Consider the following 23,738-nt stretch of genomic DNA (forward strand, 5'->3'; position numbering starts at 1 on the left):
CTCAGGCGTCCTCTCCCTTAGAATTATTCACACGTTTCCTCGCCACTGCCTCCTCGCCTATTCTCCTTTTCTTTTCTTTTTTTCTCTTTTTTTTCCCTTTTTTTGTTGTGTTGTCTCCTTTCTCAATTCCTTCTCTGGCTTCATTATTTCTACTTTTTTACATTTCTATTTCTACAGTGCTACTTCGCTTTCTACTTTGTTTCTTGCTCATTATTTCCATTTCTCGTTATTTCTTTTTTCCACATTTTCTTGTTCTGTCTCCTCTCTCTCAATTCTTTCTCTGGCTTCGTTATTTCTATACATCTACATTTCTATTTTCTATAGTGCTACTTCGCTTTCTACTTTATTTCTAGCTCATTATTTCCATCTCTCGTTATTTCCACACTTGTACACTTCTATTTCCACATTGCTACGTCAATTTCCACTTTATTTCTATCTTTCTAACTTTCTTCCATCCTTCCCTCTTTTCATTTACGTTTTCATTATTTTCTGCCTACTCTCTTTACCTAGTTTCTTTCCTTCAGTAGTATCTCTTCTTTCTTCATCAAATCAATCACTTTTTTATCATCTTTTCCCTTTTTATCTTTTCCTAGCTTCTTTCCTTCAATCCTACCTTTCTACCTAAAATAATAGTTCATTCTTTTCTTTCTCCTTTCCCTCAGTTAATCCTTTCAATGCTGCCTCTCTTTCTCCTTATAATCATTTACATTTTCATTCTTTTCTCCCTTAATTCTTTCCCTAATTTCTTCCTTTCAGTCCTATCGCTGTTCTTTCTTCCTCCAGTTATTTACTTTTCTTGCTATTCTTTACTCTTATATCCCCTTTCTTTACTCATTATATTTCTACTCTTGTCAAGAAAGAAGAGGAAGAGGAGAATGGAAGAGAAGGCATAGATCAATCGTTCTCTTCTATATCAAATTAGTTTCGCAATGATTCGCGCCGTGTGTGTGTGTGAATCGAGTTAAAGCAAAAATACAAAAAAGTGACCCAACATGACTGACTGACCGCGCCCGACGAACAACGAATTTTAATCCCTGAGCGAAAATTAATGCGAACACTGACGCTCCAAAAACAAAAACAAAAGAAAAAAAAACACACGCGTCCCGCTAATGTAATGTAGTTTCAAAAAGATTCGCCAATTAATTATTACAAAGAGAGAGAGAGAGAGAGAGAGAGAGAGAGAGAGAGAGAGAGAGAGAGAGAGAGAGAGAGAGAGAGAGAGAGAGAGAGAGAGAGAGAGAGAGAGAGAGAGAGAGAGAGAGAGAGAAACAATATACTCCCACGTCCTAATCTTTCCCCTAATCCTGATCATCATCCATCCTCTAGGGTTTAAGGGGGAACTACACACACAAAAAAAGAGTTCTAATCCAGTCAAGCGCCGTAAAACTCCCCCAAAATTCCCTTGTGTTGCATGTTGACCTCGCCTGACCTTCCCTGACCTTCCGACCGCCCACACGAGGCCTCCAGTATGCATGAGAGCCTGACCTGACACCCCTCTCTACCCCCCTTTTTGCCTTCCCCTCTTTGACCCACTCTCTCTCTTTCTCCTCTTCTTTTTCTTTTTTCTTCCTCTCCTTTCCCCTCTCTCCTTTGTTGTCTTTTCTCCCTTTTTCCTCTTCCTTTTTTTTCTTTTCCTTTTCATCTTCCTCATCTTCTTCGTTTATCTGTTGTCTCCCTTTCTCTGTCCCTCACTCTCTTCATCTCCTTTCCTCTCTCTCCTTTCTGACTCTCTGCATGTTTTCCTCCCCTTACTTTCTTTCTTTTTCTCCTCATTTCCATCCTCCTCCTCTTCTCTCTCTCTCTCTCTCTCTCCATTATCTGCCTGCTGTCTTCCTCTTCCTCCCCCTCTTCTTCCTTCCGCTTGTTTGCTCTCCTCCGATTCCCCCTCCTCCTCTTCCTCTTCCTTCTCCTTCCTCCATGATTCCCTCCTCTTTCTCTCTCCCCTCTGACAGCCTCATCGTTTTCCTCCCATTTCTTTAATTCTTCTCCCCTCTCTCTCTTCTCCCTTCTCCTGCTTTACTCCTCTTTCTCTCCCCCCATCTGACTGCTTGCATGCTTCTCTTATCTCCCTCCTCTTCTTCCTCCTCCTCCTCCCTCTCCTCCTGTCTCTCCTTCTCCCCTTCCTCCTTCTCCTCCTCCTCCTCCCCTTTCATCCCCTTCCTATCCTGATATATTAATGATCACTGCAGAGGAGGAATGGGAAGAGAAGAGAAGGGTAAGGAATAGAGAGGAAGGGAAAAATTGGAGTAAAGGAAAAGGGATGAAATGAAAAGGAAAAGAAGGAAAAAAGAAGAAATATAGAAAGGAGGGGCAGGAAAATTGAGAGAGAGAGAGAGAGAGAGAGAGAGAGAGAGAGAGAGAGAGAGTTAAGAGTCTTGTAAGATGATGGAGTACGCTTGTTTAATCGCAGGTAAATCTCTCTCTCTCTCTCTCTCTCTGTGTGCTTTATGAGCTGTAAGTTCCTCTTCCTCTTTTCTTCCCTCAATTCCTCTGCTCCTGCCTTCCTCCTCCTCCTCCTCCTCCTCGTTCCCCTCTTTCCTTTCTTCCCTCCCTCGTCTTCCTTTCTCCAGTCAGTTCCTTTGCTCATTCTCAAGGTTCTTCTTCTCTCCCTCTTCTCTCCTCTCTCTCCCTTTCTTCCTCTCCCTCCCACATTCCCTACTTCCCTCTCCCATTCTTGCCTCAATAATTCCTCCGGTCACTGCCTGCTCTCTCTCTCTCTCTCTCTCTCTCTCTCTCTCTCTCTCTCTCTCTTCCGCCCTACTTGTGTAATTTATTTTCCTATTCTCTCTGTCTCCCGTTTCCTTCTTTCCTTCCTCATGTAATAAAAGTCATGGGTCAGATCTCTCTCTCTCTCTCTCTCTCTCTCTCTCTCCGATGACGTAACTACTTAATTTAGAACGAAAAGGATGAAAGAGTGAAAAGGAGAGGGGGGAGGGATAATGAGAAGAGGGGGAGGGAGGGAGGTTGAGGAGGAGAAAAAACTAACACTCCATCCTAACGTGACCCTCAATTACGTGTGTGTGTGTGTGTGTGTGTGTGTGTGTGTGTGTGTGTGTGTGTGTGTGTGTGTGTGTGTTTCTTGTATTCATAGGGCGTTTCTCTGTTTTTTTTTTCCTGTGTAATATTAAATAGGTCTGTGTGTGTGTGTGTGTGTGTGTGTGTGTGTGTGTGTGTGTGTGTGTGTGTGTGACTGGGATTCCCTTTGACATACGAGGAGATATCACACCAACACACACACACACACACACACACACTAGCCAATAAAAAAAAAAACGTAACTTTAAAAAAATCATAATTACACTAAACCCAGAAAGAGAAGGAGAGAGATAAGGGAAAAAAGGGAAAAGGGGGAAGAGGAAGAAGAGGAGGAGGAAATTTTCAAGCTCAAGATCCTCAGAAACTTATGATTTTCCTTCCTTTATAATTTTTTCCTTAACTCGCGGACTTTCAAAGAATTCAGTCGTTGCATTTTTTCACCTCGCGCCTCGAAATACCTTGATGAGAAAAGTTTGGGGCGCTCACCTGGATGGCCGATGGTTAGGTGTGTGGCGTGGGGGAGGGAGGGAGGGAGGGAAAAGAGGGAAGAAAGGAAGGAGGGTAGGAAGGACAAATGAAAGGTGAAAAGAAGGAAAAATTAGGAAGGAAATTAGGGAAGAAAGGAAGGAAGGTAGGAAGGAAAAAGAAGAGGTGGAAAGAAGGAAAAATAAGGAAGGAAAGCAGGGAAGAGATTAAAGAGGAAATGTAGGAGGAAAGGATAGCAGGAATGATGAGATGGAGGAAGGAAAGGAGAGGAAAATAAATGAAAGAGGAGAGGAAGGAGGGATCGAAGGGAAGTTTAAGGAAGGAAGGACAGAAGAGAAAAATAGGATGAAGGAAAGTGAGAAAAATATGAAAGGGAGGACGAGAAAGAAAAATGAATATGAAGGAGAGAAAATGAAGGGAGCAAGGAAAGGTTAAAAGTAGAATAATGGCAGCAAGGAAGGGAAATAAGAATGAAGAGAATGAGAGGAGGGAAAGAGTTCAGAGGGGAAAAAAGTAGGAAAAAATAGGGCAGGAAGGAATAAGGAAAACTGTACCGAATAGGGATTAGAGAAGGGGAAAGAGCAAAGAAAGGAAGAATGAGGAGAATGAGAAGAGGGAAATGGACTGCAAGGAAAAAGGACGGGAAAAGGCAGGAATGAAAAAGAGAAACCGTGCCAAAGAGGGATTAGAGGAAGGGAAAAGAGATACAGCGAGGAGAATGAGAAGAGGGAAATGGTCTAAGAGGAAAAAGGAGGGGAAAAGGCAGGCAGGAATAACGGAAACTGTGCCAAAGAGGGATTAGAGGAAGGGAAAAAGAGGTACAGGGAGGAGAATGAGAAGAGGAAAATGTTCTGAGAGGAAAAAGGAGGGGAAAAGGCAGGAATGAAAAAGAGAAACTGTGCCAAAGAGGGATTAGAGGAAGGGAACAGAGAAACAGGGAGGAGAATGAGAAGAGGGAAATGGTCTAGAGGAAAAAGGAGGGGAAAAGGCAGGCAGGAAAAAGATATACAGGGAGGAGAATGAGAAGAGGGAAATGGTGAAGAGGAAAAGGCAGGAAGGAACAAAGGAAACTGTGCCAAAGAGGGATTAGAGGAAGGGATAGAGATACAGAGGTCAAAACAGTGCTAGAGGTGGGCAGCAGGATCACATGTTCAAAACTATTCCTTCTCTTTTTGATACTTTTCTTATCTTCCTCCTTCTCCTCCACCTCTTTTGTCCTCCATGACCTCCAAATCTTCCACAACTTCCAGAACCAGAATTACCTCCCTCCTCCTCTTTCTCCTCCTCTTCTTCTTCTTCTTCTTCCTACTCCTCCTTTTCGTTCTCTATCCCTTCTATCTTAAACTTCAGAATCACTTCCAACTACTGTCCTTGCTCCTCCTCCTCCTCCTCCTCCTCCTCCTCCTCCCCCCCCTCCATTAAGCCTGCAACAAACAGGGAGGGTTCACAGCTTCACAAAGTGTCCTCGGAAGCCCTCCTTAAGGCCTCAAGGGATCTCTCTCTCTCGTTTTAGCTTGAGGGGAAACTGCATGCGACCTTGAAGCGGACACACACACACACACACACACACACACACACACACACACACACAGTTAAATGCTCGAAACCAAAAGCAGTCCGGGTTAGTGTAAAAAAACAACACAAATAAAAAAGAAACGCAAAAAACAAAAGCCACACCACGCGTCATTCAAAACACAAAGAAAAAAGAAAAAAGAAAAGAAAAAGAAACTTGAAATTGAGCCACCAAAACATTTACTCTTTTCACTCTGAGCTTTGCCCTTCACGTGACCTGCAAAAACAAACAAAAAAACAAACAACAAAACCAAAACAACAAACGCAAGAAATATAAAAAAGAAACACCACAAAAAATACAGGTAAGTCGACAAAGCAACCAACCAACCAATTTTCTCACGCCACACCTGCTGCACACCTGTTAGTTCAGCCCCACACCGGTATTAAAGAGATTGAAGGCAAGGGACGGGAAGGTAAACGGTAAGGTGAGAAGGTAGTGGAAGGGATTGAGGGAGGTAAAAACAGTAAGGTAGGGTACGGCAAGGTCAGGTGAGGTAAGGTAATATAAGGTAAGGTAAGGTAAGGCAAGGTAATATAAGGTAAGGTAAGTAAAGGTAAGGTAAGGTAAGTAAAGGTAAGGTAAGGTAAGTAAAGGTAAGGCAAGGTAAGGTAAGGTAAGGTAATATAAGGCAAGGTAAGGTAAGGTTAAGTATAGTTAGGTAAGATAGGATAAGGTTCGGTAATTATAGAGGTAAGATTAGGGTGAGGGACAAAGTTAAGGTAGGTTGATAGGTAGGCAGGTAATTAGTACTGAATGGTTGGAGGAGATGGAGGAAAGGTAAGTAAGGAAGGGAATACTGAAGGGAAGGGAAGGATGGGAGGTAAGGAAAGGAAGGATAGTACGGGATGAAAGCAAGGAAGGGAAGGATGGAGTAGAGAAAGAGATAGAAGGGAGAAACCACACACCAATCCATGCTAAACTACTCTTATTAACACTCACCGCTTGACTTCTCCACCTCCTCCACTTCCTCCTGCATCCCCTTCACCACCAACATCGCCTCCACCTCCTCCTCCTCCTCCTCCTTCTCCTGTTCCTCCACTTAACACTCGCGTCTCTTCTTCGTTTTCTTTAAGCTTTACTTCTTCGACAAAGTTGCGAGGGGTGGAAGGAGTGGTGGCAGGGGAGAGGGAAGAAGATTCCTCCCCTTCCACCTCCACCTCCTCCCCCTCCTCCACTTGTCTCTCCTCCTCGTCTCTTCTTCGTGTGACAGGAGTGAATAGGAAAACAGGTGAGAGAGAGGCAGGAAACACGGAAGAAATACAGACAAACATACACACATTGAAACGAAAGCAACATATAGAGAGTTCTGCTTGAAAATTCTGCTATATGAGTGCATGATAAACTAGGTGAAGGCAATTTATATACATAGAAAAATATATGCATGTTGATTCTAAAGTAGATACACTAGAGCAAGGAGTGAAAATTGAGTAAGTGCAATGAGTTTTTTTTTTTCTTTCAACAGATCGTACAGAGAAAAAATATATATGAGTAGATTTTAAAGCATATGCACTGTAGCTAGGAGTGAAAATTGTGTAGGTGCATTGAGGTTTTATTTTTATATTTATAGGCCGTGACAGGCTGGCTACTCATGCAAGTGTTGGACATGATCAGAAAAAAATAGTAGAGAAACACATCCAAAAAATTCATAGGTGGAGAATATTCAGAGTATGCAAGGTAATGTAGAGCAATTTGTACCTGTAACACCTGCAAACACAAATCTACACGTATAAAAAAACATTTGCACATACAGTACACACATACGTACACACCTACATCCATATAAAAAAGTATGTAGCCTTTGTTTAGAATTTACAGCCACATAGAACCGTGACAAACATACACACACAAACTCTGCGTCTAAGAATAAGAAGGAAAAAGGAAAAATGAAGCAGAAGAGAAAGATGAAGAATGAATAAGAGGAAAAGCAGAAAGCACGACGCAGTGGAGAAAGATAAAGAAAAAAAAAGAAAAAAAAAGAACGAAAAGGAATAGATACGATGCAGAAGAGAAAGATGAAAAAAAAAAGAATGAGAAAGATGAAGAACGAAAAGGAAGAGAAATACGATGGAGAAGAGAACGACGAAGAATAAAGAAAATGGAGAGAGAAACAAAGCAGAAGAGAAATACGTAGATGAAATAGGAAAACGAAAAACGAAGCAGAAGAAAAAGATGAAGCAAGAAGAAAAAGGAAAAGAAAAAACGAAGCAGAAGGGAAAGATGAAGAAGGAAGAAAAGAGAAAGATGAATCAAACAAAGATAACAATACCATCAACAACATCAACAACAACAACAACAACAACAACACAACACGGGCTTCACATGTTAGGTAATGTCATTGTGTGAAATGTCGGCCTCACCTCAACCACGGAAAAATTAATTACAGTCTCTTTCTGCCTTTGTCATGAATAAATGGCCCCCCAAATGTTGTAACTGGCCTTTTAATTACCGAGTCTTTTTTTTTTATTCATCACTCATTCATTATCATTATTATTATTATTATTATTACGGAGGTTTTTTTATACACTACTTTTTCATTATTATTATTATTACTTTTTATCTTACTAACTCATTATTGCCATTATTATTAGTTTTTTATCCATTACTCATTCATTATCATATTATTATTATTGTTATTGTTTACGTCGACTGGCCTTTGCAATCTTCTATCATTGTTTATCCTTGTTTGTGTTGCCTTTGAAAATACGACCCAAACTACTGTTCCTATTTTTTTTTTACTTACTCCAGACTTTTATTTATTGTTATTGTTTACACTGGTTGGCCTCTTGCAATCTTCTTCTACCATTGTTTATCCTAATGTGTGTTGCTTGCGAATATAAGACCAACACTAATATTACCTTTTTTTTATTATGCCAAATCCAGTATTTTTAAAAAGTGCAATGATTTTTTTGTTGTTGTTGTTCTCGGAGATCACGTTGCCGCGGCGTGAAATTCTCCCTCGTAATGTTTTCCTTTCATTCCAGTTTTAAGATTAACGCCTCAATTAACTTTCCTTTTATTGCTGTTGAGATTTTAGCGCCAGAAACAAACACTTTAATTGGGTCTTTATCTATTTATACGAGTTTTCCTTCGTGATGGTGTTTTGACGGCTTCAAACTGTCTGAATGCTCTGACTTTTGTTTGTTTAATTTCAAGCAAGATCAACGTAAAAAAACAAACAGATATATTTATTGAGTATTTATCTTTATTCTATTGGCCTCCGTTATGTTGTGCCGACGTGAAGCATGCCTCAAATTCGCCGTTTTTCTTTTATTTCAGGTAAGACTGATGCGAAAAATATTACATCAGAGTCAGGCATTTTATTGAGTATTGGTGATATTGGCGTTTCATTTTGTTCTTGGTCTGTCTTCCGTGCCACTGGAACAAGACACAATGGAGCTGTATTGGACACGAGGCGAGGCGGATAACACAAATAAGGAAAGAAAAAGTAAGGCAAGAAGAGAGGGCGGAGAGGTTAAGTAATGAAAAAACACGAATAAGTAAAGAAAAGTAAGATAACTAATGAAGATGTATCGGACAAGAGAAGCAATGCGAGACAAATAAAGAAAGTTAAGTAAAGCAAAGTAAGAGAAGAAACATAAGAAAGCGTTTGCTGATTTGAGAAGCTTGCTAAAGAGACTAATATAAGTAAGAAAGTAAGGAATTAAGTAAAGAAAGCGTTTGCTGATTTGAGAAGCTTACTAAGGAGACTAATATAAGTAAGAAAGTAAGGAATTAAGTAAAGAAAGCGTTTGCTGATCTGAGAAGCTTACTAAGGAGTTTAACATAAGTAAGGAATTAAGTAAAGTAAGCAACTAGACTAATATGAAAAGTTTGCTAAAAAGACAAATATAAGTAAATGAGACAGACATAAGTAAATAAGTATGTAGGGCAAGAAAGTGAACGGCAATTTAAAGACTTTGCTAGACAGACAGACAAGACGGACAGACAGACAGACAGGATAGTTTTGAAAGCATGACTCACCACCACCACCACCATCACCACCACGAGCTGCGGCCAACACCCAAATCAATACCACCACCGTTTTCTTCCCTCCAGCGAGTGTGACAGAAAAAGGACACGGTATCAGGCAGACTCCAGTATTTTGAGGTCACGTGGCTGGCGGGCGTTTTCTAGATTTTCACTTTCATTCTTATGGCTATTTTTTCGAGGTAATGAAGACGGCAAAGACCAAATCACAATAAAAAATCCTTACATTGATGCAACCCTAATAAATGCATTGGAAGAAAAAGCAAACAGAATATCAAGTTAGTTATTGGGAGGTGGTTTGATATAGTTTGCTTTTGTTTACAGTTGTGTTGTGTAGAGTATTTTAAAACGGCATTGTTCCTTTTTCGTCCGGTTGGTTTTCCTGCTTCGACAAACCTTCTAATTTCATCTCTCTACCTGTTTATCTACCTTGACGGCTTTCATTCCTGGATTGCCGCTGTTAGTATGGCTGTGTATCTTTTATCAGTTTATCTACGTATGATTCGACCTGCCCATATCCGGTTCGTATTCTCAGTCGTCCTATGAATATCCTTAACCTTTGTCTGTTTTCTAATCCATGACGTTCGCTTCGTGTATCCATGTTATATTCAGCAGACACCAAAGTTGCTTGTCTTACTCCCCGCCACTATTAGAATATCCCCAATCTTTGTGTTACCTAATGAATGGACACTTGCTTCCTGCCTCTCCATGGTATGCCCAGCAGGACCGAGGTTGTTTGTCAGCGTTACGAGCGATAAAATTACAGGACGTCCCCGATTTCGGAAACAGTGCAAATAAACCCGAGCGTTATTTTCATTAACACAAAATTGAATTGGTGTCTTCGTTGATTGATCTCGTAAAGGCAACGGCTTCATGCATACTTTTCGTCATATAGGTTGCGAGGATACGAAACTAATTCAAACTGATCTGGCCTCTCTATAAATTCATAAAGAAATATTGCAAACTTAATCGTAATGTAATATCCTGGTTCGAAATGTTTATCAGTGGCAACACAACTTTCAACGTTAATAATAGGAATAAGTGAAGCTACAAATTGATATTACTAAACAAAAATCATGAGTAATAAAAATGCCAGTTACTGACGCTGAAAATGATGCAACGAAATTCTCAGTTAATATTTCAATAACGGGAACACAAATATTAACTGGTGAAAAAAAAAAAAAAATAAATAAATAAATAAATAAATAAAACCACGCTACAAAATTATGAATGACAAAGGCAAAAATAAAAACGCAATGAACTGGAGCCAAAATAACACAGCGAACCAACGCCAAATTACCGACGCTCAATTTAATGACCTCAATAATAAATGCAAAAAAAAATAACAGCGCCAATCCATCCCGGCCGGAGATTTACCCTGACAATGTGCATCAGCGGCGATATTTAATTACAGTGCACGAATTGATCCACTCCAGCCGGCGGGGCGGAGTCTAATATGGCCGTTATTGGGCGCGTCATTTCATTAAAACCATTTACGACTCTTCAGCGAATTGCCTCCACCGCGCCGGGCCAATGAACGAACCAGGCGATGTGCTGCACGGGCTGGACTGGTACGTGTGTGCGTGTGTATGTTTGTGTGTCTGTGTGTCTGTGTGTCGGGGGAAGGGGGGGCAATGGGTCAGTTATACACCAAGATTACACTCCGAGATACACCCAAATCTGTGTTCTGTGATGTACTCTAGGTCAGCGTCAAGGCAGTGGGTCAGTTATACACCAAGATTACACTCCGAGATACACCCAAATCTGTGTTCCAGGTCAACTAAACAGCAAAGTATACCCTAATCAGTGGCTCAGTTGGACTTTCTGCCTTAGCGATGAAATAAGGCCACCAGAACCTTCCCCCAGAGCAAGACAAAACATCTTGAACACACTCAGACGCTTCTCAAACCAAGACCAAGACTCAGAAACAACCAGCCACGAAGAATTCTCATCTCAAACAAGAAAACAGAAGCAGATAACCAACCTGGCGCAGCGAATCTCCATCCCAAACAAGATGAACAGAATCATGTCACAAAGAACCTTCATCCCAAACGAGAAAATAAACAAACTGTCACAACAATCCAAGGACGTTTAAATTGACTTATTCTCACACCCAAACACTCATCCACACACCCTAACACACATCCCTAAACCCAAACAACACCCATCCGCACCCCCGAACATACATGCACACCCCCACACCCCCAAACACACCCACAACCCCATCCCTCGGCAAAACAACAAACAACGCCACTCATCAACTTACCTGTCGTCCTGGATGAAGTGCTGCACCTTGTTCATGCTCTCGTGCACCTGCCGCATGCCCTCCTTGAAGCGCTGGTTGAGGCGCTGGGCGTACAGCGAGGCGCCGCCCTCGCTCATGTAGCCGTCCAGGTCTGAGGAGTTGCCCGACCTGTAGCCAACGTTCCTCAGCACGTCCCCGTCTGACATGTAGCCTGAAAAGGGAAAAGGAGTTGTTTATGGGAGCCACAGCCATGAGGGGAAAAGGAGAATGTATAATTTTGAGTTTTACTGAACAAGACGGTTTATCAAAGTCTAAGACACCTCTCTATAGTTTGAAGGAGAAAAGGATGCGTTGTTTGTCTCATTAATGAACGCGATCGTCTCTCAAAAAACTATAAACTATACGGCTGGGTGATGAAGGTGAAGCATCATGAAACTATGATTATAAACACAAAATAAGTGAGCGTCTGAAATGACTGAGTGCAAGTTCTTGTGTTTACTGTTGATGCTCTTTTGTTCTAGTACCGTGCTGAGGCTCACCGTTGGTCAGCTCGACGCTCTCCAGGTCACTGTAGTCGGCGTCCAGCACTTGGTTGCCTCCTGGCGGCCGCTTGAAGTGCGGCCCCGGGCGCATCCCCTTCTGAGGCACCGTGTTGGCCGCGTCCTGCAGAGCTGTGGAGGGAAGGCAAGGCGTCAGGGCTCACGTACAGATTTCACCAAATTTTTACCTCAACTGGCGGTAGGGTGGACAGTTAATGAACACTTGGTGACCATTTTGAACTCTCCAGGAATCTTTGTCTCATTGTAGCCAGCAACAACAAGCACCGCCTTTGACAATAAGCTTCCCCGCGCCGCCAGAATCTTGCGGCACGGCGTGGTGACTTACTGAGCCTGGAGACGTGCAGCGAAGGCGGGACGGTGCGCGCCTGGTGCATGCCGAGGCCTCGCATGTAGCCGTACTGAGAGGCGCGCACCAGCGGCTGCATCGGCTTGATGTTCAGGATCACCTCGTCGCCATCCTCGCCCTCAGGCCTCTCGTCCACCTGTGGGAAGAGTGACGTGATAAACTACGCTGTTGCGGCCACGCTGGCCAATGTATCTACAGTCACCAGTCACCTGCACAACACAGTTGTTGCGGCAACACCGTCGCCTGCAGCTTACCTTTCCGATCTTGTAGTCAGCGACGCTGTCGTCCTCGGAGCTGGTGGGTTTGTAGATGACGGACGAGTTGCCTGACGAGGTGCTGTTGCTGTGGCCGCTGTTACTCTGTGAAGACTCGCTGATGTTGGAGCCTGATTCTGAGGGCGTCACCAGGTGGTCCTTGTCCCGCGGGATGGGCATGGGGCTGACCAGTGCCACGCTGATGCCCGACGTCTGGTCCTCACGGCGGCCCAGCTGCTTTTGGCGGGGCAGCGAACCCTTGGGGTCCCGCGGCTCCTGGCAACTCATGGCCTCGCCTCCTGCCGGGGTGCTTGCAGCCCTGGACGAGCCGCCGCCGCCGCCGCTGGAGGCTGCCTTGGGAGCGGCAGAGCCAGACTGGTGGCGGACCATCTTGTTGTAGTCCTTGGCCTGGTGGGGCGTGTTCACGTTGGGGGACGCGGCCGTGGGCGTTGTGGAGCCTGACCGCTCGGGCGGCGGCGCCGCCTTGGTCTGGCCCTTGACGTGGGCGGTGGGCTTAGGGATGCCCGTACCCGGTGTGCCGGGGGGGAGGGGGCTGCCGGGGGTGGTGGCTAGCCCATGCTCCTGCTGCTGCTGCATGGCTGCTGAGTTGTGCTCTGCTTGCTGTGCTGCGGCAGCGTCCCTGTGGGCGTGGTGCTCCTTCGGGGGCAGCGCGGGGGGCTGCTGGGGGTCGACGGAGGCGTCCTGGCGTTGGGCGGCGAGTCGGGCGTCCCTGGCCGACTCTGGCGCGGGGGGCGGGGGCGGCTGGGAGCGGCCGCGGGAGCCATCAAGCTCCAGGGTCAGCTTGTCGCTTTTCTTCGCGGCGCGCTCCTCCCGACCGCTTCTCTCGCGACTCTCGCCGCGCTCGGTCCGACCGTCGCGGTGGGCCTTGTGGCCTCCTCGTGGTGACCCTCGCGACCCCTCCCGATCTTCCCGCTCTTTGTCCTTGCGTGAAGACTTCGGCGACTCCTTCCCCTCCTTGTTGCTCGACTTAGAAAACTTTGACCTGCAATGGATAGGGAATGTGTTAGCCTTGTCTTCTCTGGCAGCGGTGGACACCGACACAGCTCTATATAACAACAGTGTGGCGCGGTGCGGCACGTGGCACGCGCGGCCAGGGAGGAGGATGTGAGGGGGGAGATGTGAAGCATTGGACAACAGAGGACGTAAAGCAGCGGGGGGCGGGAAGGCAGGGAAGCAGACCATACCTGATGCCGCGGAGTCCCTGGGGCTTGGCAGGGGGCGGCGCGCCTCCCTGCTGAGCGTCCCCGTGGCTCGCTTGGTCGCTGCTGCTGCTGCTGGTGCTCACCGGCAGGCTGCGCGTACACGCCACCGTTAGTAAGACGCACACACGTACACACCCGTGAGTCAACCCTAATAGCTGAGAGTGAGTCCTAACACCCCTCAGCGGCCCCGGAGTTAAGGCCCCGCCACGCTAACACTAACGCTAAGGCACCAACACAAACACTCGCCCGGGGACGGTCTCGTGTTTGTCTCCCGTGTTAAGGATTAATGGACCATATTAACAGAACCCCAAGTTAAGGAAAGAAGGCATGGAGGTGAGAGAGGGAAATTAGTGAACTCTTCAACCCTATGTGAGTAATATCTTCTAGGAAACCAATCAGCCAGGTGTTCGCATGTGTGTTTGAGGGGGAACACTCAAACACACCTGTGCTTGCAAACACCTGGCCAGCACTCATTTATACAAGAATTAGCTTAAAGCAGGGAGCAGGGTGAGGCGAGGGGAGTTTACAAGGGTGAGGTAAGGCAGGGAGGCAATAAGGGTGAGGTTCGGCGGAAAGGGAAGCAGAGGTAAGGGTGAACGGGGCAAGGAAAGACATTGAGAGCGCAAGGGGGGAAGGGTAGACTGCTCAGGAAGGAGACACGAGGAAAGGATAGGTGGGGTAGGATGATACAAGACGGGAAATGACGGTAAATAGTGAGAAAGTCTAGGCGAAAAAGAAAGAAACGGAACAGGAAGAGAAGGGGAAGGGTGGAGAAGGGTAACACGGGACAGGAGGAAGCATGGGAAGCAACGAGTTTGTACAAGAGGGAACTGAGCAGGACAAGATGAAACTGGGCATGTAAAAGAATGAAAACGGGGTAGAGTAGGAACAGAGGAGAATGGGAATAGACGTGATAGGGTAAGACGGAAGAGACAGGAAAGGTAAAGGTCTATACAAGGACATGGAGAAACGGGGTAAACAGGACGGGACTGGGGCGGGACATACCTTTGGTGGGGGGGCAGAGGGGGCGGCTTGGCGTCGGAACACACACTCGTCGACGAATCCGACCGCTCAGACCTGGCGCTGCTGAACCCGCTGCTGCTGCTCGTCCGCTTGCTGACGCCGCTGCTGCCTGAGGGAGAGCAAGGGGGAGAGTGGGTTAGATGGTGTGGAGGGAGAGGAGCATCTGGGAGTGAGGGAGAGGGAGGAAACATCATGGGAAAGGAGGAGAGGAGAGAGAGGGCAAGATGGAGGTGTGGAGGGAGAGGGGGATCAAAGAGTGAGGGAGGGAATATCGAGGAAAGGGAGGAGAGAGGAAGAGGGAAATTAGGGTGAACGAGGGAGAAGAAACGTCATGGGAGGGGAATCAGGGAGAGGGAGAGAGAGAGAGAGGAAGAAAGAGAAAAAGGGGAATGGAGGAGAGGAAGAAACAGCGAAAGGAAGGGATGAAGCGAGGGAAATCAGGGAGAGGGAGAGACAGAGAGACGGAAACCAGAGAGAGGGAGAGAGGGAGAGAGAGGAAAAGGGGAATGAAGGAGAGGAAGAAACAGGGAAAGGAAGAGATGGAGAGAGGGAAATCAGGGAGGAGAGATGGGGGTGGGGCATCAGCGGGGGGAATAGGGGGGGTGGGGGGGACGGGGAGTAAAGGTGTTGTGGTTTTCAGAGCAATAAACCAGAAAGTCAGCTGCTAATTTTGCTTTATTAAACACGTGATTCCTGTGTCCAATCAACGTTAGGACACCATTACCCCCCCCCCTCCTCCTCCTCCTCCTCCACCTCCTCTTCCTCCTCCTGCGTGTCTCCCCGAGCCTGTTTACGTCCTAGTTGTGGCATTTTATTTTATTTTTTATTCGTGTAATTAAAATGATTAAAAAATGGGGAGGAAAAGACGAGAAAAATACAACAAATAAGAAAAATAAAAGCAAGAAAGATTAAAAAAAAGAGGTGAAAGTAAAAGAAGGAGAGGAGGAAGCGTAATCAGTCAGAAAGTGAGAACAGGTAAAAAAATAATAATAATAATAAACGTGGAATTTCGTAAGAATGAATCAACTGACAACACACACACACACACACACACACACACACACACACACAAAAAAAAAAAAAAAAAAAAAAACCGGACGAGGAGGAAGGAAGAGTAGCTGAAGGAGAAGTAGTAAGAGGAGGAGGAGGAGGAGGAAAAAAACATCTGTGAGGCATTCCGCGGCGGTGAATCAATTAAGTGAGGCGGATGGAGGAGCGTCCGCGGGTCAGCTTTTTACTGTGGTTGAGCTCTGATTCCTGAACAACGGAGGAGGAGGAGGAGGGGAGAGTGCGCTGAGAGAGAAGACGAAGCGTAGGAGAGAGAAAAAGAAAAATATAGGAGGAGGAGAAGGAGGCGGAGGAGACGCAGAGAAGACGAAGAATGAGACAGAGGGAGACGGAGGAGAAAAAGGAGTTAGAGGAAGAGGAGGAGGAAGAGGAGAAAGAGTAAGAGGAGGAGGAAACAAGTTAGAGGAAGAGGAGGGGAAAAGAAGTTAGAGGAAGAGGAGGGGAAAAGAAGTTAGAGGAAGAGGAGGGGAAAAGAAGTTAGAGGCAGAGGAGGGGAAAAGAAGTTAGAGGAAGAGGAGCCGGAAAAGGAAAAAGAGGAGAGACGCAAATAAATAAGACGAAGAATGAGATAATAAAAAAAAAAGCTGTCAGAGGAGGAGGAGGAGGAGGAGGAGGAGGAGGAGAAGAAGATAAATGCAGAGAGATAAGACAGCGTAGGAGAATAAAAAAGGTTTGAGCAAAATGAGGAAGAGGAGGAAAGATTAACAAGGTGAGAGATTAAGACAGAGAGAAGGTGTGTGTGTGTGTGTGTGTGGGGGGGGGGGGGGGGCAGTACGGAGGAGGTTCGGGAGGACCAACTCGTATTCTTAATCAGGTAAGGACGGAGGTGAGGCCGTGTGAGGGTCTGTATACAACTCGGCGTCTGGAGAAGTTAGGAAAGTTAGGGACGGACACAGTTTGGGGAGGAGAGAGTTATGAAAGAGCGAGAGCGAGAGAGAGAGAGAGAGAGAGAGAGAGAGAGAGAGAGAGAGAGAGAGAGAGAGAGAGAGAGAGAGAGAGAGAGAGAGAGAGAGAGAGAGAGAGAGAGAGAGAGTTATAGGACTAGGTAGAAGTAACAAGGAGGAGGTTGAGTTAATACCACCTCCGTTACCTTATGACTGACTGACTTTGTGTGTACGAAGATAACGTTAGTCACGCAATCACACTTTTAACCGTAAATAAATAAAGGTGAAAATCAGGTAACCATTGGACCTAAATATCACTTAAATCATTGGAATCTTTATACATCTAAGGAAACAGCTCATGGGCATAAAAAAGAAAAGGGAAAGTCCACCACGCGCTGCTCCACCATAAAGAGTACATGATGAGTGCCCAAAAGAGAGGTCAGTTTCGTTTGGAGTATTGAAAACTTTAATACGCAGGTAAAAGGTGAAGGACATAGAGATGAGGGGGAAAATGTCTGTAAGGAGGATCAAATGTGCTGAAAATAGAAGAGCTCAAAAACAGATACTCTGACGGAAAGGTAATTAGGGAAGGAGGAGCAGGTAAGAAGAGGTACAGAAATAGTAATGTATGGAAGGTAAAGGGAAGGAATATAAGTAAAAGAAAGTAAAATAAAGACACAAGAGCAAAGGGGTTAATAATGAAACAAGCCAATAAATAATAACGAATTGAAGATGAATGTAAAAAGCAATAAATGAAGGAAGAGCAACTAAAAAGCAGGTATATAGAGAGTTGAAAGTTGATAATGAGTAAGTAGTGGATATAAAACTAATAATAATGACAATAATGAGTTAGTTATAGATAAAAAGTAATAATAATAATAATAATAATAATAATAATAATGAAAGTTGAAATATGAATAAAAATAACAGGAAACAAAGGCAAATACATAAACAGTAGAGTTAAAAGAAAAAAAAACATAGATAACAAGAAAAAAAGCAAAATAACTAAAAATACAGGTATATATAATTAGTAAAGAAGTTAAAGGTAAAGGTAAATATTAAGGAAGTAAAACAACCGGAGGGGCTCAGGTATTCTAGATCGCCAGGTGGATGAGGTTACGCCGCGGCTTTTTCAGGTAAAGGTTGCAGGTGGTCCAGGTAAAAACGGCGAAAGGTTAATGAACAGGTGAAGCCTTAAGCACAGGTAGGAGGGCGAGGGGAGTCTTCAAAGGAGGAAGTTAAGAGAAGTTTCCATTTCAGACGAGGGAAGCAAAGGATAATGATGATGATGATGATGATGATTATAATGATGGTAATGGGGAAGGAAGAGAGAGGAATAACGATGATGATGGAAAGGAGAAGGAAAGAAGGGAGAGGAAAGGAAGGGAGAGGGAAGGATGAGGGACAGGAGAGGAAAAGAGGAGAAAGAGGAGGAAGGAAGGGAGAGAAGGATAAAAGGAAGGGAGAGGGAAGAATATAGAAGGAAGGGAGAGGGAAGGAGATAGAAGGAAGGGATAGGGATAAAGAGGAGAGGAGGAAAAGAATGAGGAGGAAAGAAACAAAGAAAAAACAAGAAAAAAAAGTTATGAATGAAACGAATGAATGAGAGAGAGAGAGAGAGAGAGAGAGAGAGAGAGAGAGAGAGAGAGAGAGAGAGAGAGAGAGAGAGAGAGAGAGAGAGAGAGAGAGAGAGAGAGAGAGAGAGAGATGTAGCCATGAGCACACTTGTGTATATAAAAACACCTGTGTGTGTGTGTGTGTGTGTGTGTGTGTGTGTGTGTGTGTGTGTGTGTGTGTGTGTGTCTTAGAGCGTGGAAAAAAAAAAACAATTGAAAAGCGAAGGTCGAGCGGAAAGCCATTTTTAAGATGAGAAAATAAAAGAGAGGAGAGAAGGGGAGGGAGGAAATGGAGGGAAGGAAGGGAAAATGAGGGAGAGAGGAGCGGAGGGTGGGAGGAAAACAAATTGAGAGGAGGGGAAAATTGACAGGAGGAGGGAGGAAAAATACGATACAAGGAAAGACGGGACGAAAATAACCAGGTAGGAGGGAGGAACAATATGGAGGGAAGGAGGGAAGGGAGGAGAGAAGGACGGAGGAGGAGGAGGAGGGAAGAGACGCAGGTAGGAACGGAGGAGGGAAGGAAAAAGGTACAGAGGAAGAGGAAAGAAGAGGAGGAAAATAAAATAAAGGAGAAGAGAGGAAGGGAATGGAAGAGAGCAAGCAAGGAGGGAAGGAAAAGAGTAGAGAGAGAAGGGAAGAAAGGAGAGGAGGAGGAAGAGGAGGGAATGACCGATTGAACTCAAGTAACATATGGTATTCTCTCTCTCTCTCTCTCTCTCTCTCTCTCTCTCTGACCCATGATCAAAGGCCACTAACAAACATTAACCTCGCCTGCCTCCCTTAATTAACGTGGTCCTGCTCGTTAACCTCAAGATCAAGACAACAAACGAAGGTAAACAAACGAGTCAAAAAGGTCAATGAGGCGTCGGATTTAAAAAGTTATGGACGACTTTATAATTGAGTCTTTGATTGTGACGGAGATGAGCACGGAGACCACGCGCAGCTTTAGTGTATGTATGTCCTCTAACTTTACCTTCTTTTTGAGTGACGTGAATAATGAATTGATGAACTTTCTTTTGCTTACTTAATAAAAAGTAAAAAAACATTCCCTTTGATGACAACTATTTTTTTCTCTTTTTAAACTATTATTGACCTTTGTAATTGACGTTTCTTCCTTATTAATTATCAAAGACTTGAATATATCACTGCGTATCGTATCCTTTCTTTGGCAATACCGTTCGCTTAGTAGGTATAGCAATAAGATATTAAACACGCCCTATCATTCACTATCATTCCTTAATATTGACTAACATAACAATCTCTCTCTCACAGTTCATTAAAAAAATACTAAAAACACTAAAAGAGCTTGACATGCATTACAGAAAGAAGTACAATGAGGAAAAACAACGAACGTCCTTTCTCAACTTAGTGGCGTCCTTGTACTTTGAAGATCTTGAGACAGGCAACCACTTTACCTTACAAGAGCTAAGGACATGAATCACAGAAAGAAGTTACACAAGGAAAAACTGACGTAAAATTCCTCAACTTACTGGTGGTCTTGTTCCTGGCGTCCTTGTCCTTGTGGTTGAAGATCTTGAGCTTGTCGAGCATGGAGTCCTTGTGCTTGGCGGGCGGCGCGGGGGAGTGGTAGGGCGAGGCGGCGTGCACGTGGTTCGACGCCGCGTTGTTGTTGTTGTGGCCGCCGCCTCCGCCGCCGCCGCCGCCGCTTTGCCCCGCCGGACCCCGCAGCGACGCGCGCACCAAGTTGGAGGTCCCGCCGCTCCTGGAAGGGACGAAGAGGGTTACATAGGTTAGTTGTGCCCTGTGCCTTATGGGGTGTCTAAAGAGTACACTAACGGCGCTGAGAAACATTACTAAACATATAAAGGCGGCTGATGTACATAAATGGCTCTAACAGCTGGAAGAGACGCCGAGGATTATGTTAGTTTTGTTTGGTGCCTTATGGGGTCTCTCAAGGGTATGTTAACGGCACTAAGAAACATTATTAGGCACGTCATGGCCTTGTAGTACACTAAAACATAAGACAGCTGGATGAGACGTCGAGGGTTGGTTAGATTGGTTAGTTGTTTGGTGTCTTCTGGGGCGTCTAAAGAGCACATAAACGACACCAAGATGCATTATTAGCCACATGATGGCCCTGTGTACATTAAAACATATATAACGGCCCTGACAGCTGCTGGAAGAGACGGTGAGGGTTAGCTAGGTGAGTTATGTGCCTTCTGTGGCGTCCTATTGGTATACAAACGGTCCTAAGATGCATAAGAAGACCCATAATGATCCTGTTGTATACATTTAAATATAAATAAGGACATCGAGTTACCTAAATGGCCCTGGCGGCTGGAATAGGTTAGGTTACGTTAGGTTGCGTTTGGTGCCTTCTGCAGCGTCCAACGAACCAAACAGCACTAAAAATATATTAATATACACACACTAGCCTTGGTGTGCACTAAAACATACACACAAAAATCTGATGTATACATGAACGCCCCTGGCAGACATTTAGCCATACGAAATGACTCTGAGGTACATTAAATTAAATGGTAATGGCCGTGAGGGAGTGATAACGTTGATTTTTATGTTTGAATTGCTCTCTATGGACTCGAATATGATACCAATAAACTGGGATTAAATATTTAATACTTCTATCTATAACCCGGAGTCTATGGGAGGGCCCGAGGTATATTTCTAATTAGTCAATCAAGCGTGTTTTCCTCAGAATTTTATGGTGGGTGCCAAACATCTCTCTTGGGGCCGGGACTCCCTATGCTTGCCTTAGTAAAACCACTTCTAATAAGGATGAAGGTTATATATTTTGATTTTTTTTGTTTTCTTATGTCTCTTTACTCACTCATCATTTATCCATTCACTTGTCTATTTATTCATGTTTACATAATACCTTATTTCTATGTCTGTCTATTCTATCCATTTCTCCAGCAGGCCGAGCGTAAAAAAATATCTATTTCTATCCATTTTATCTCTTTCTCTATGTGATCTTTCAGTTAATATTTATCTATTCATTCATTTACCTAAACATTCATTTTTAAAGAAAAGATTATTGTTTTCTGCTCGCGGCTTCACCCATTACCTGGCTGTCTTGGGCTTCCACTGCTCCACGCCCATGGTCGGGGGCGGGGCGCGTGATGCCCCCGCCACGGACTCTACGTTGGTCACCATTCGAGGCTTTGTTCACGGACACACGCACAAACACACACTATTTAGCGCACTCACAAGGTCTTTCCAGCGTGCCTCATGTCTTTACAGTCTTTTATATCACACTGAAAGCGGCGACGACGTGAAGAGGTTAAGGTTACAGTTCACTAATCCACAGACACACTGACCAGGAGACGCTCACACGGCCTTTCCAGCGTGTCAGGTTCTCACACATTTCATTCGCTCCCGACAGAACGTACTACGAAGCGACCAAGGAAAAAACACCACCACCACCACCATTACCTTGAAGCAAAATAAAAATAAATGAAGAATTCGATAAAACACGCCACTAGGGTATGAACAAAAAAGAACACAAGACTAAAACAAGGAAACACAAGGGAAAACAACGAAAAACAATCTTCTGAGGCAAAGTAAACAAATATACATGAACAGAGGCAAAGGAAGAATAATTCGACAAAACACTACACCAGAGAATGAAAAAAAAAAAGGACAAAACTAAAACGGATTAAAGAAACGAGAGAACAGAACAAAACCAAACACCAAATCAACAAAACTAAAACGGATTAAAAAAACGAGAGAACAGAACAAAACCAAACACCAAATCAACAAAACTAAAACGGATTAAAGAAACGAGAGAACAGAACAAAACCAAACACCAAATCAACAAAACTAAAACGGATTAAAAAAACGAGAGAACAGAACAAAACCAAACACCAAATCAACAAAACAGAAACAAAATGGATTAAAGAAACGTGAGAACAAAACCAAACACCAAATCAACAAAACAGAAACAAACATCACAACCACTACATCACAATCACACCAATACCACCACAACAACAACACTCCCTACTAACCAACCCCCTTCCACCACCACCACCACCACTATAACGCCCTCTGCAACATGTCCTCCTTCCCTCGTGTACCCCCAAAGAGGCTGGTCTACCCCTTAAGTAACTAGTCGGGCGCCCTTTGAGCCACTTAGGGCGCGATACAAGCTTCGTACGACCCGCCGGGGAGGAATCAAGGGCAGCAGACTCATTAGCATCGGAATTAGACTATGCAGGGAGGGAGGGAGGGAGGAGGAAAGGCTGAGATAAGGAGAGAGGGAGGAAGGGCTGAGATAAGGAGAGATGGAGGGTGGGAAGGGTATATAAGTGTGTAAATATGAAGGGAGAAAAAAGATGAGGAGAAGGGTGGAAAGAGAGACAAGTGGAAGATATATATGAGAGATGAGAAGTATAAATAAGGGGAAGAAAAAAGAGAAAGAGGAGAAGAAGAAGGAGAGAAGCGGAAGGATGGGAGATATGAAGGAAAGATGATAAGTATAAAAAGAAGAAAACGATACAGAGAGGGGCGGGAGAAGGAGAACCAGACGGAAGAATTGGAGATATACATAAAAGAGGAGAAAAGTAAGAAGATGGAAAGATAGAGTGATTAACTGGAACTTTTATTCACATATATAATCTACATCTGTGAGGGGCGGAAGGAGGACGGACGAACGGAAGGATGGAAGATATGAATGAAAGATGAGAAGGGAAAGGAGATTAGGCAGAGTGAGAAGGAATAAAGAAAAAAAGGAAGGAGTTAAGGAAGGAAGGAGTGGGAGTTAAGAAAGGGTGAAGAGGATGAAGAGATGAAGAGTAAAATGTATAAAGGAGAATAAGAAGAGAAAGAAAATTAGTAAGAAAGGAAAGAAAGGTAAAAAGGTAAATACAAATGAAGAACTGAAAAGAAGAAGAATGAAAAATAGAGAAAGAAAAAAAAGTTGACGAATGTACCGATAAGAGAAAAAAAGAAGGAACAAAAGACATGAACGAAAGAATAATAGGAAGAAAAAGATAAAGAAAAGAGGGAGAAGAGTAAAGAGAAGAGTGAATGGAAAGAAAACGAATGAACATAGAAAGACAAATAGTTGAAGAATGTGACGTGAAAAGCAGGAAATAGAAGAATAAAAGAAGAGGGAGGGAGAAGAATAGGAAGAGAAGGAGAGAGAAAGAGAAGAAAAGGACGGAGAAGTGAGCATTTTGGGGTCTGTCTGTCATTGTCTGTCTGTCACTATTGTTTGTCTCATCACAGTCACCATCAACACCACCACCATCACCATCATCATCACACGCACCACCACTTCCTTTTAAAAAATGGGGGAAAGAAAACAAAGGGACATCACATCCAATCACACACACACACACACACACACACACACACACACACACACACACACACACACACACACACACGTTGACTCCCTATCTAGCTTCATAAAAAAACGTCCATACATATCAATTTCTCTCAATCAATT

At 44.2% G+C, this 23,738-nt stretch overlaps 1 protein-coding gene across 8 annotated transcripts in view; it reads right to left on the bottom strand.

Annotated features, from left to right (window-relative positions):
* LOC127006715 (neuron navigator 2-like) overlaps positions 1-23,738 on the bottom strand; it is a 140,593-nt gene that overhangs the window by 53,056 nt on the left and 63,799 nt on the right. For 4 of the 8 annotated variants that reach the window (XM_050876949.1, XM_050876945.1, XM_050876950.1 and 1 more), the window contains exons 4-11: positions 19,795-20,027; positions 14,716-14,842; positions 13,693-13,800; positions 12,488-13,490; positions 12,213-12,369; positions 11,867-11,998; positions 11,349-11,538; positions 6,035-6,292 (exon numbers count right to left, since the gene is read on the bottom strand). In XM_050876949.1, the coding sequence (XP_050732906.1) occupies positions 6,035-6,292; positions 11,349-11,538; positions 11,867-11,998; positions 12,213-12,369; positions 12,488-13,490; positions 13,693-13,800; positions 14,716-14,842; positions 19,795-20,027 (2,208 nt within the window). Of the gene's footprint in view, positions 1-6,034; positions 6,293-11,348; positions 11,539-11,866; positions 11,999-12,212; positions 12,370-12,487; positions 13,491-13,692; positions 13,801-14,715; positions 14,843-19,794; positions 20,028-21,350; positions 21,541-23,738 lie in introns of all 8 variants that reach the window. The other 4 variants (XM_050876948.1, XM_050876947.1, XM_050876946.1 and 1 more) reach the window with 3 other exon arrangements.

The sequence above is a fragment of the Eriocheir sinensis genome, chromosome 33 (genome assembly GCF_024679095.1).
Source record: "Eriocheir sinensis breed Jianghai 21 chromosome 33, ASM2467909v1, whole genome shotgun sequence".
In the NCBI taxonomy this organism is placed as follows: domain Eukaryota; kingdom Metazoa; phylum Arthropoda; class Malacostraca; order Decapoda; family Varunidae; genus Eriocheir; species Eriocheir sinensis.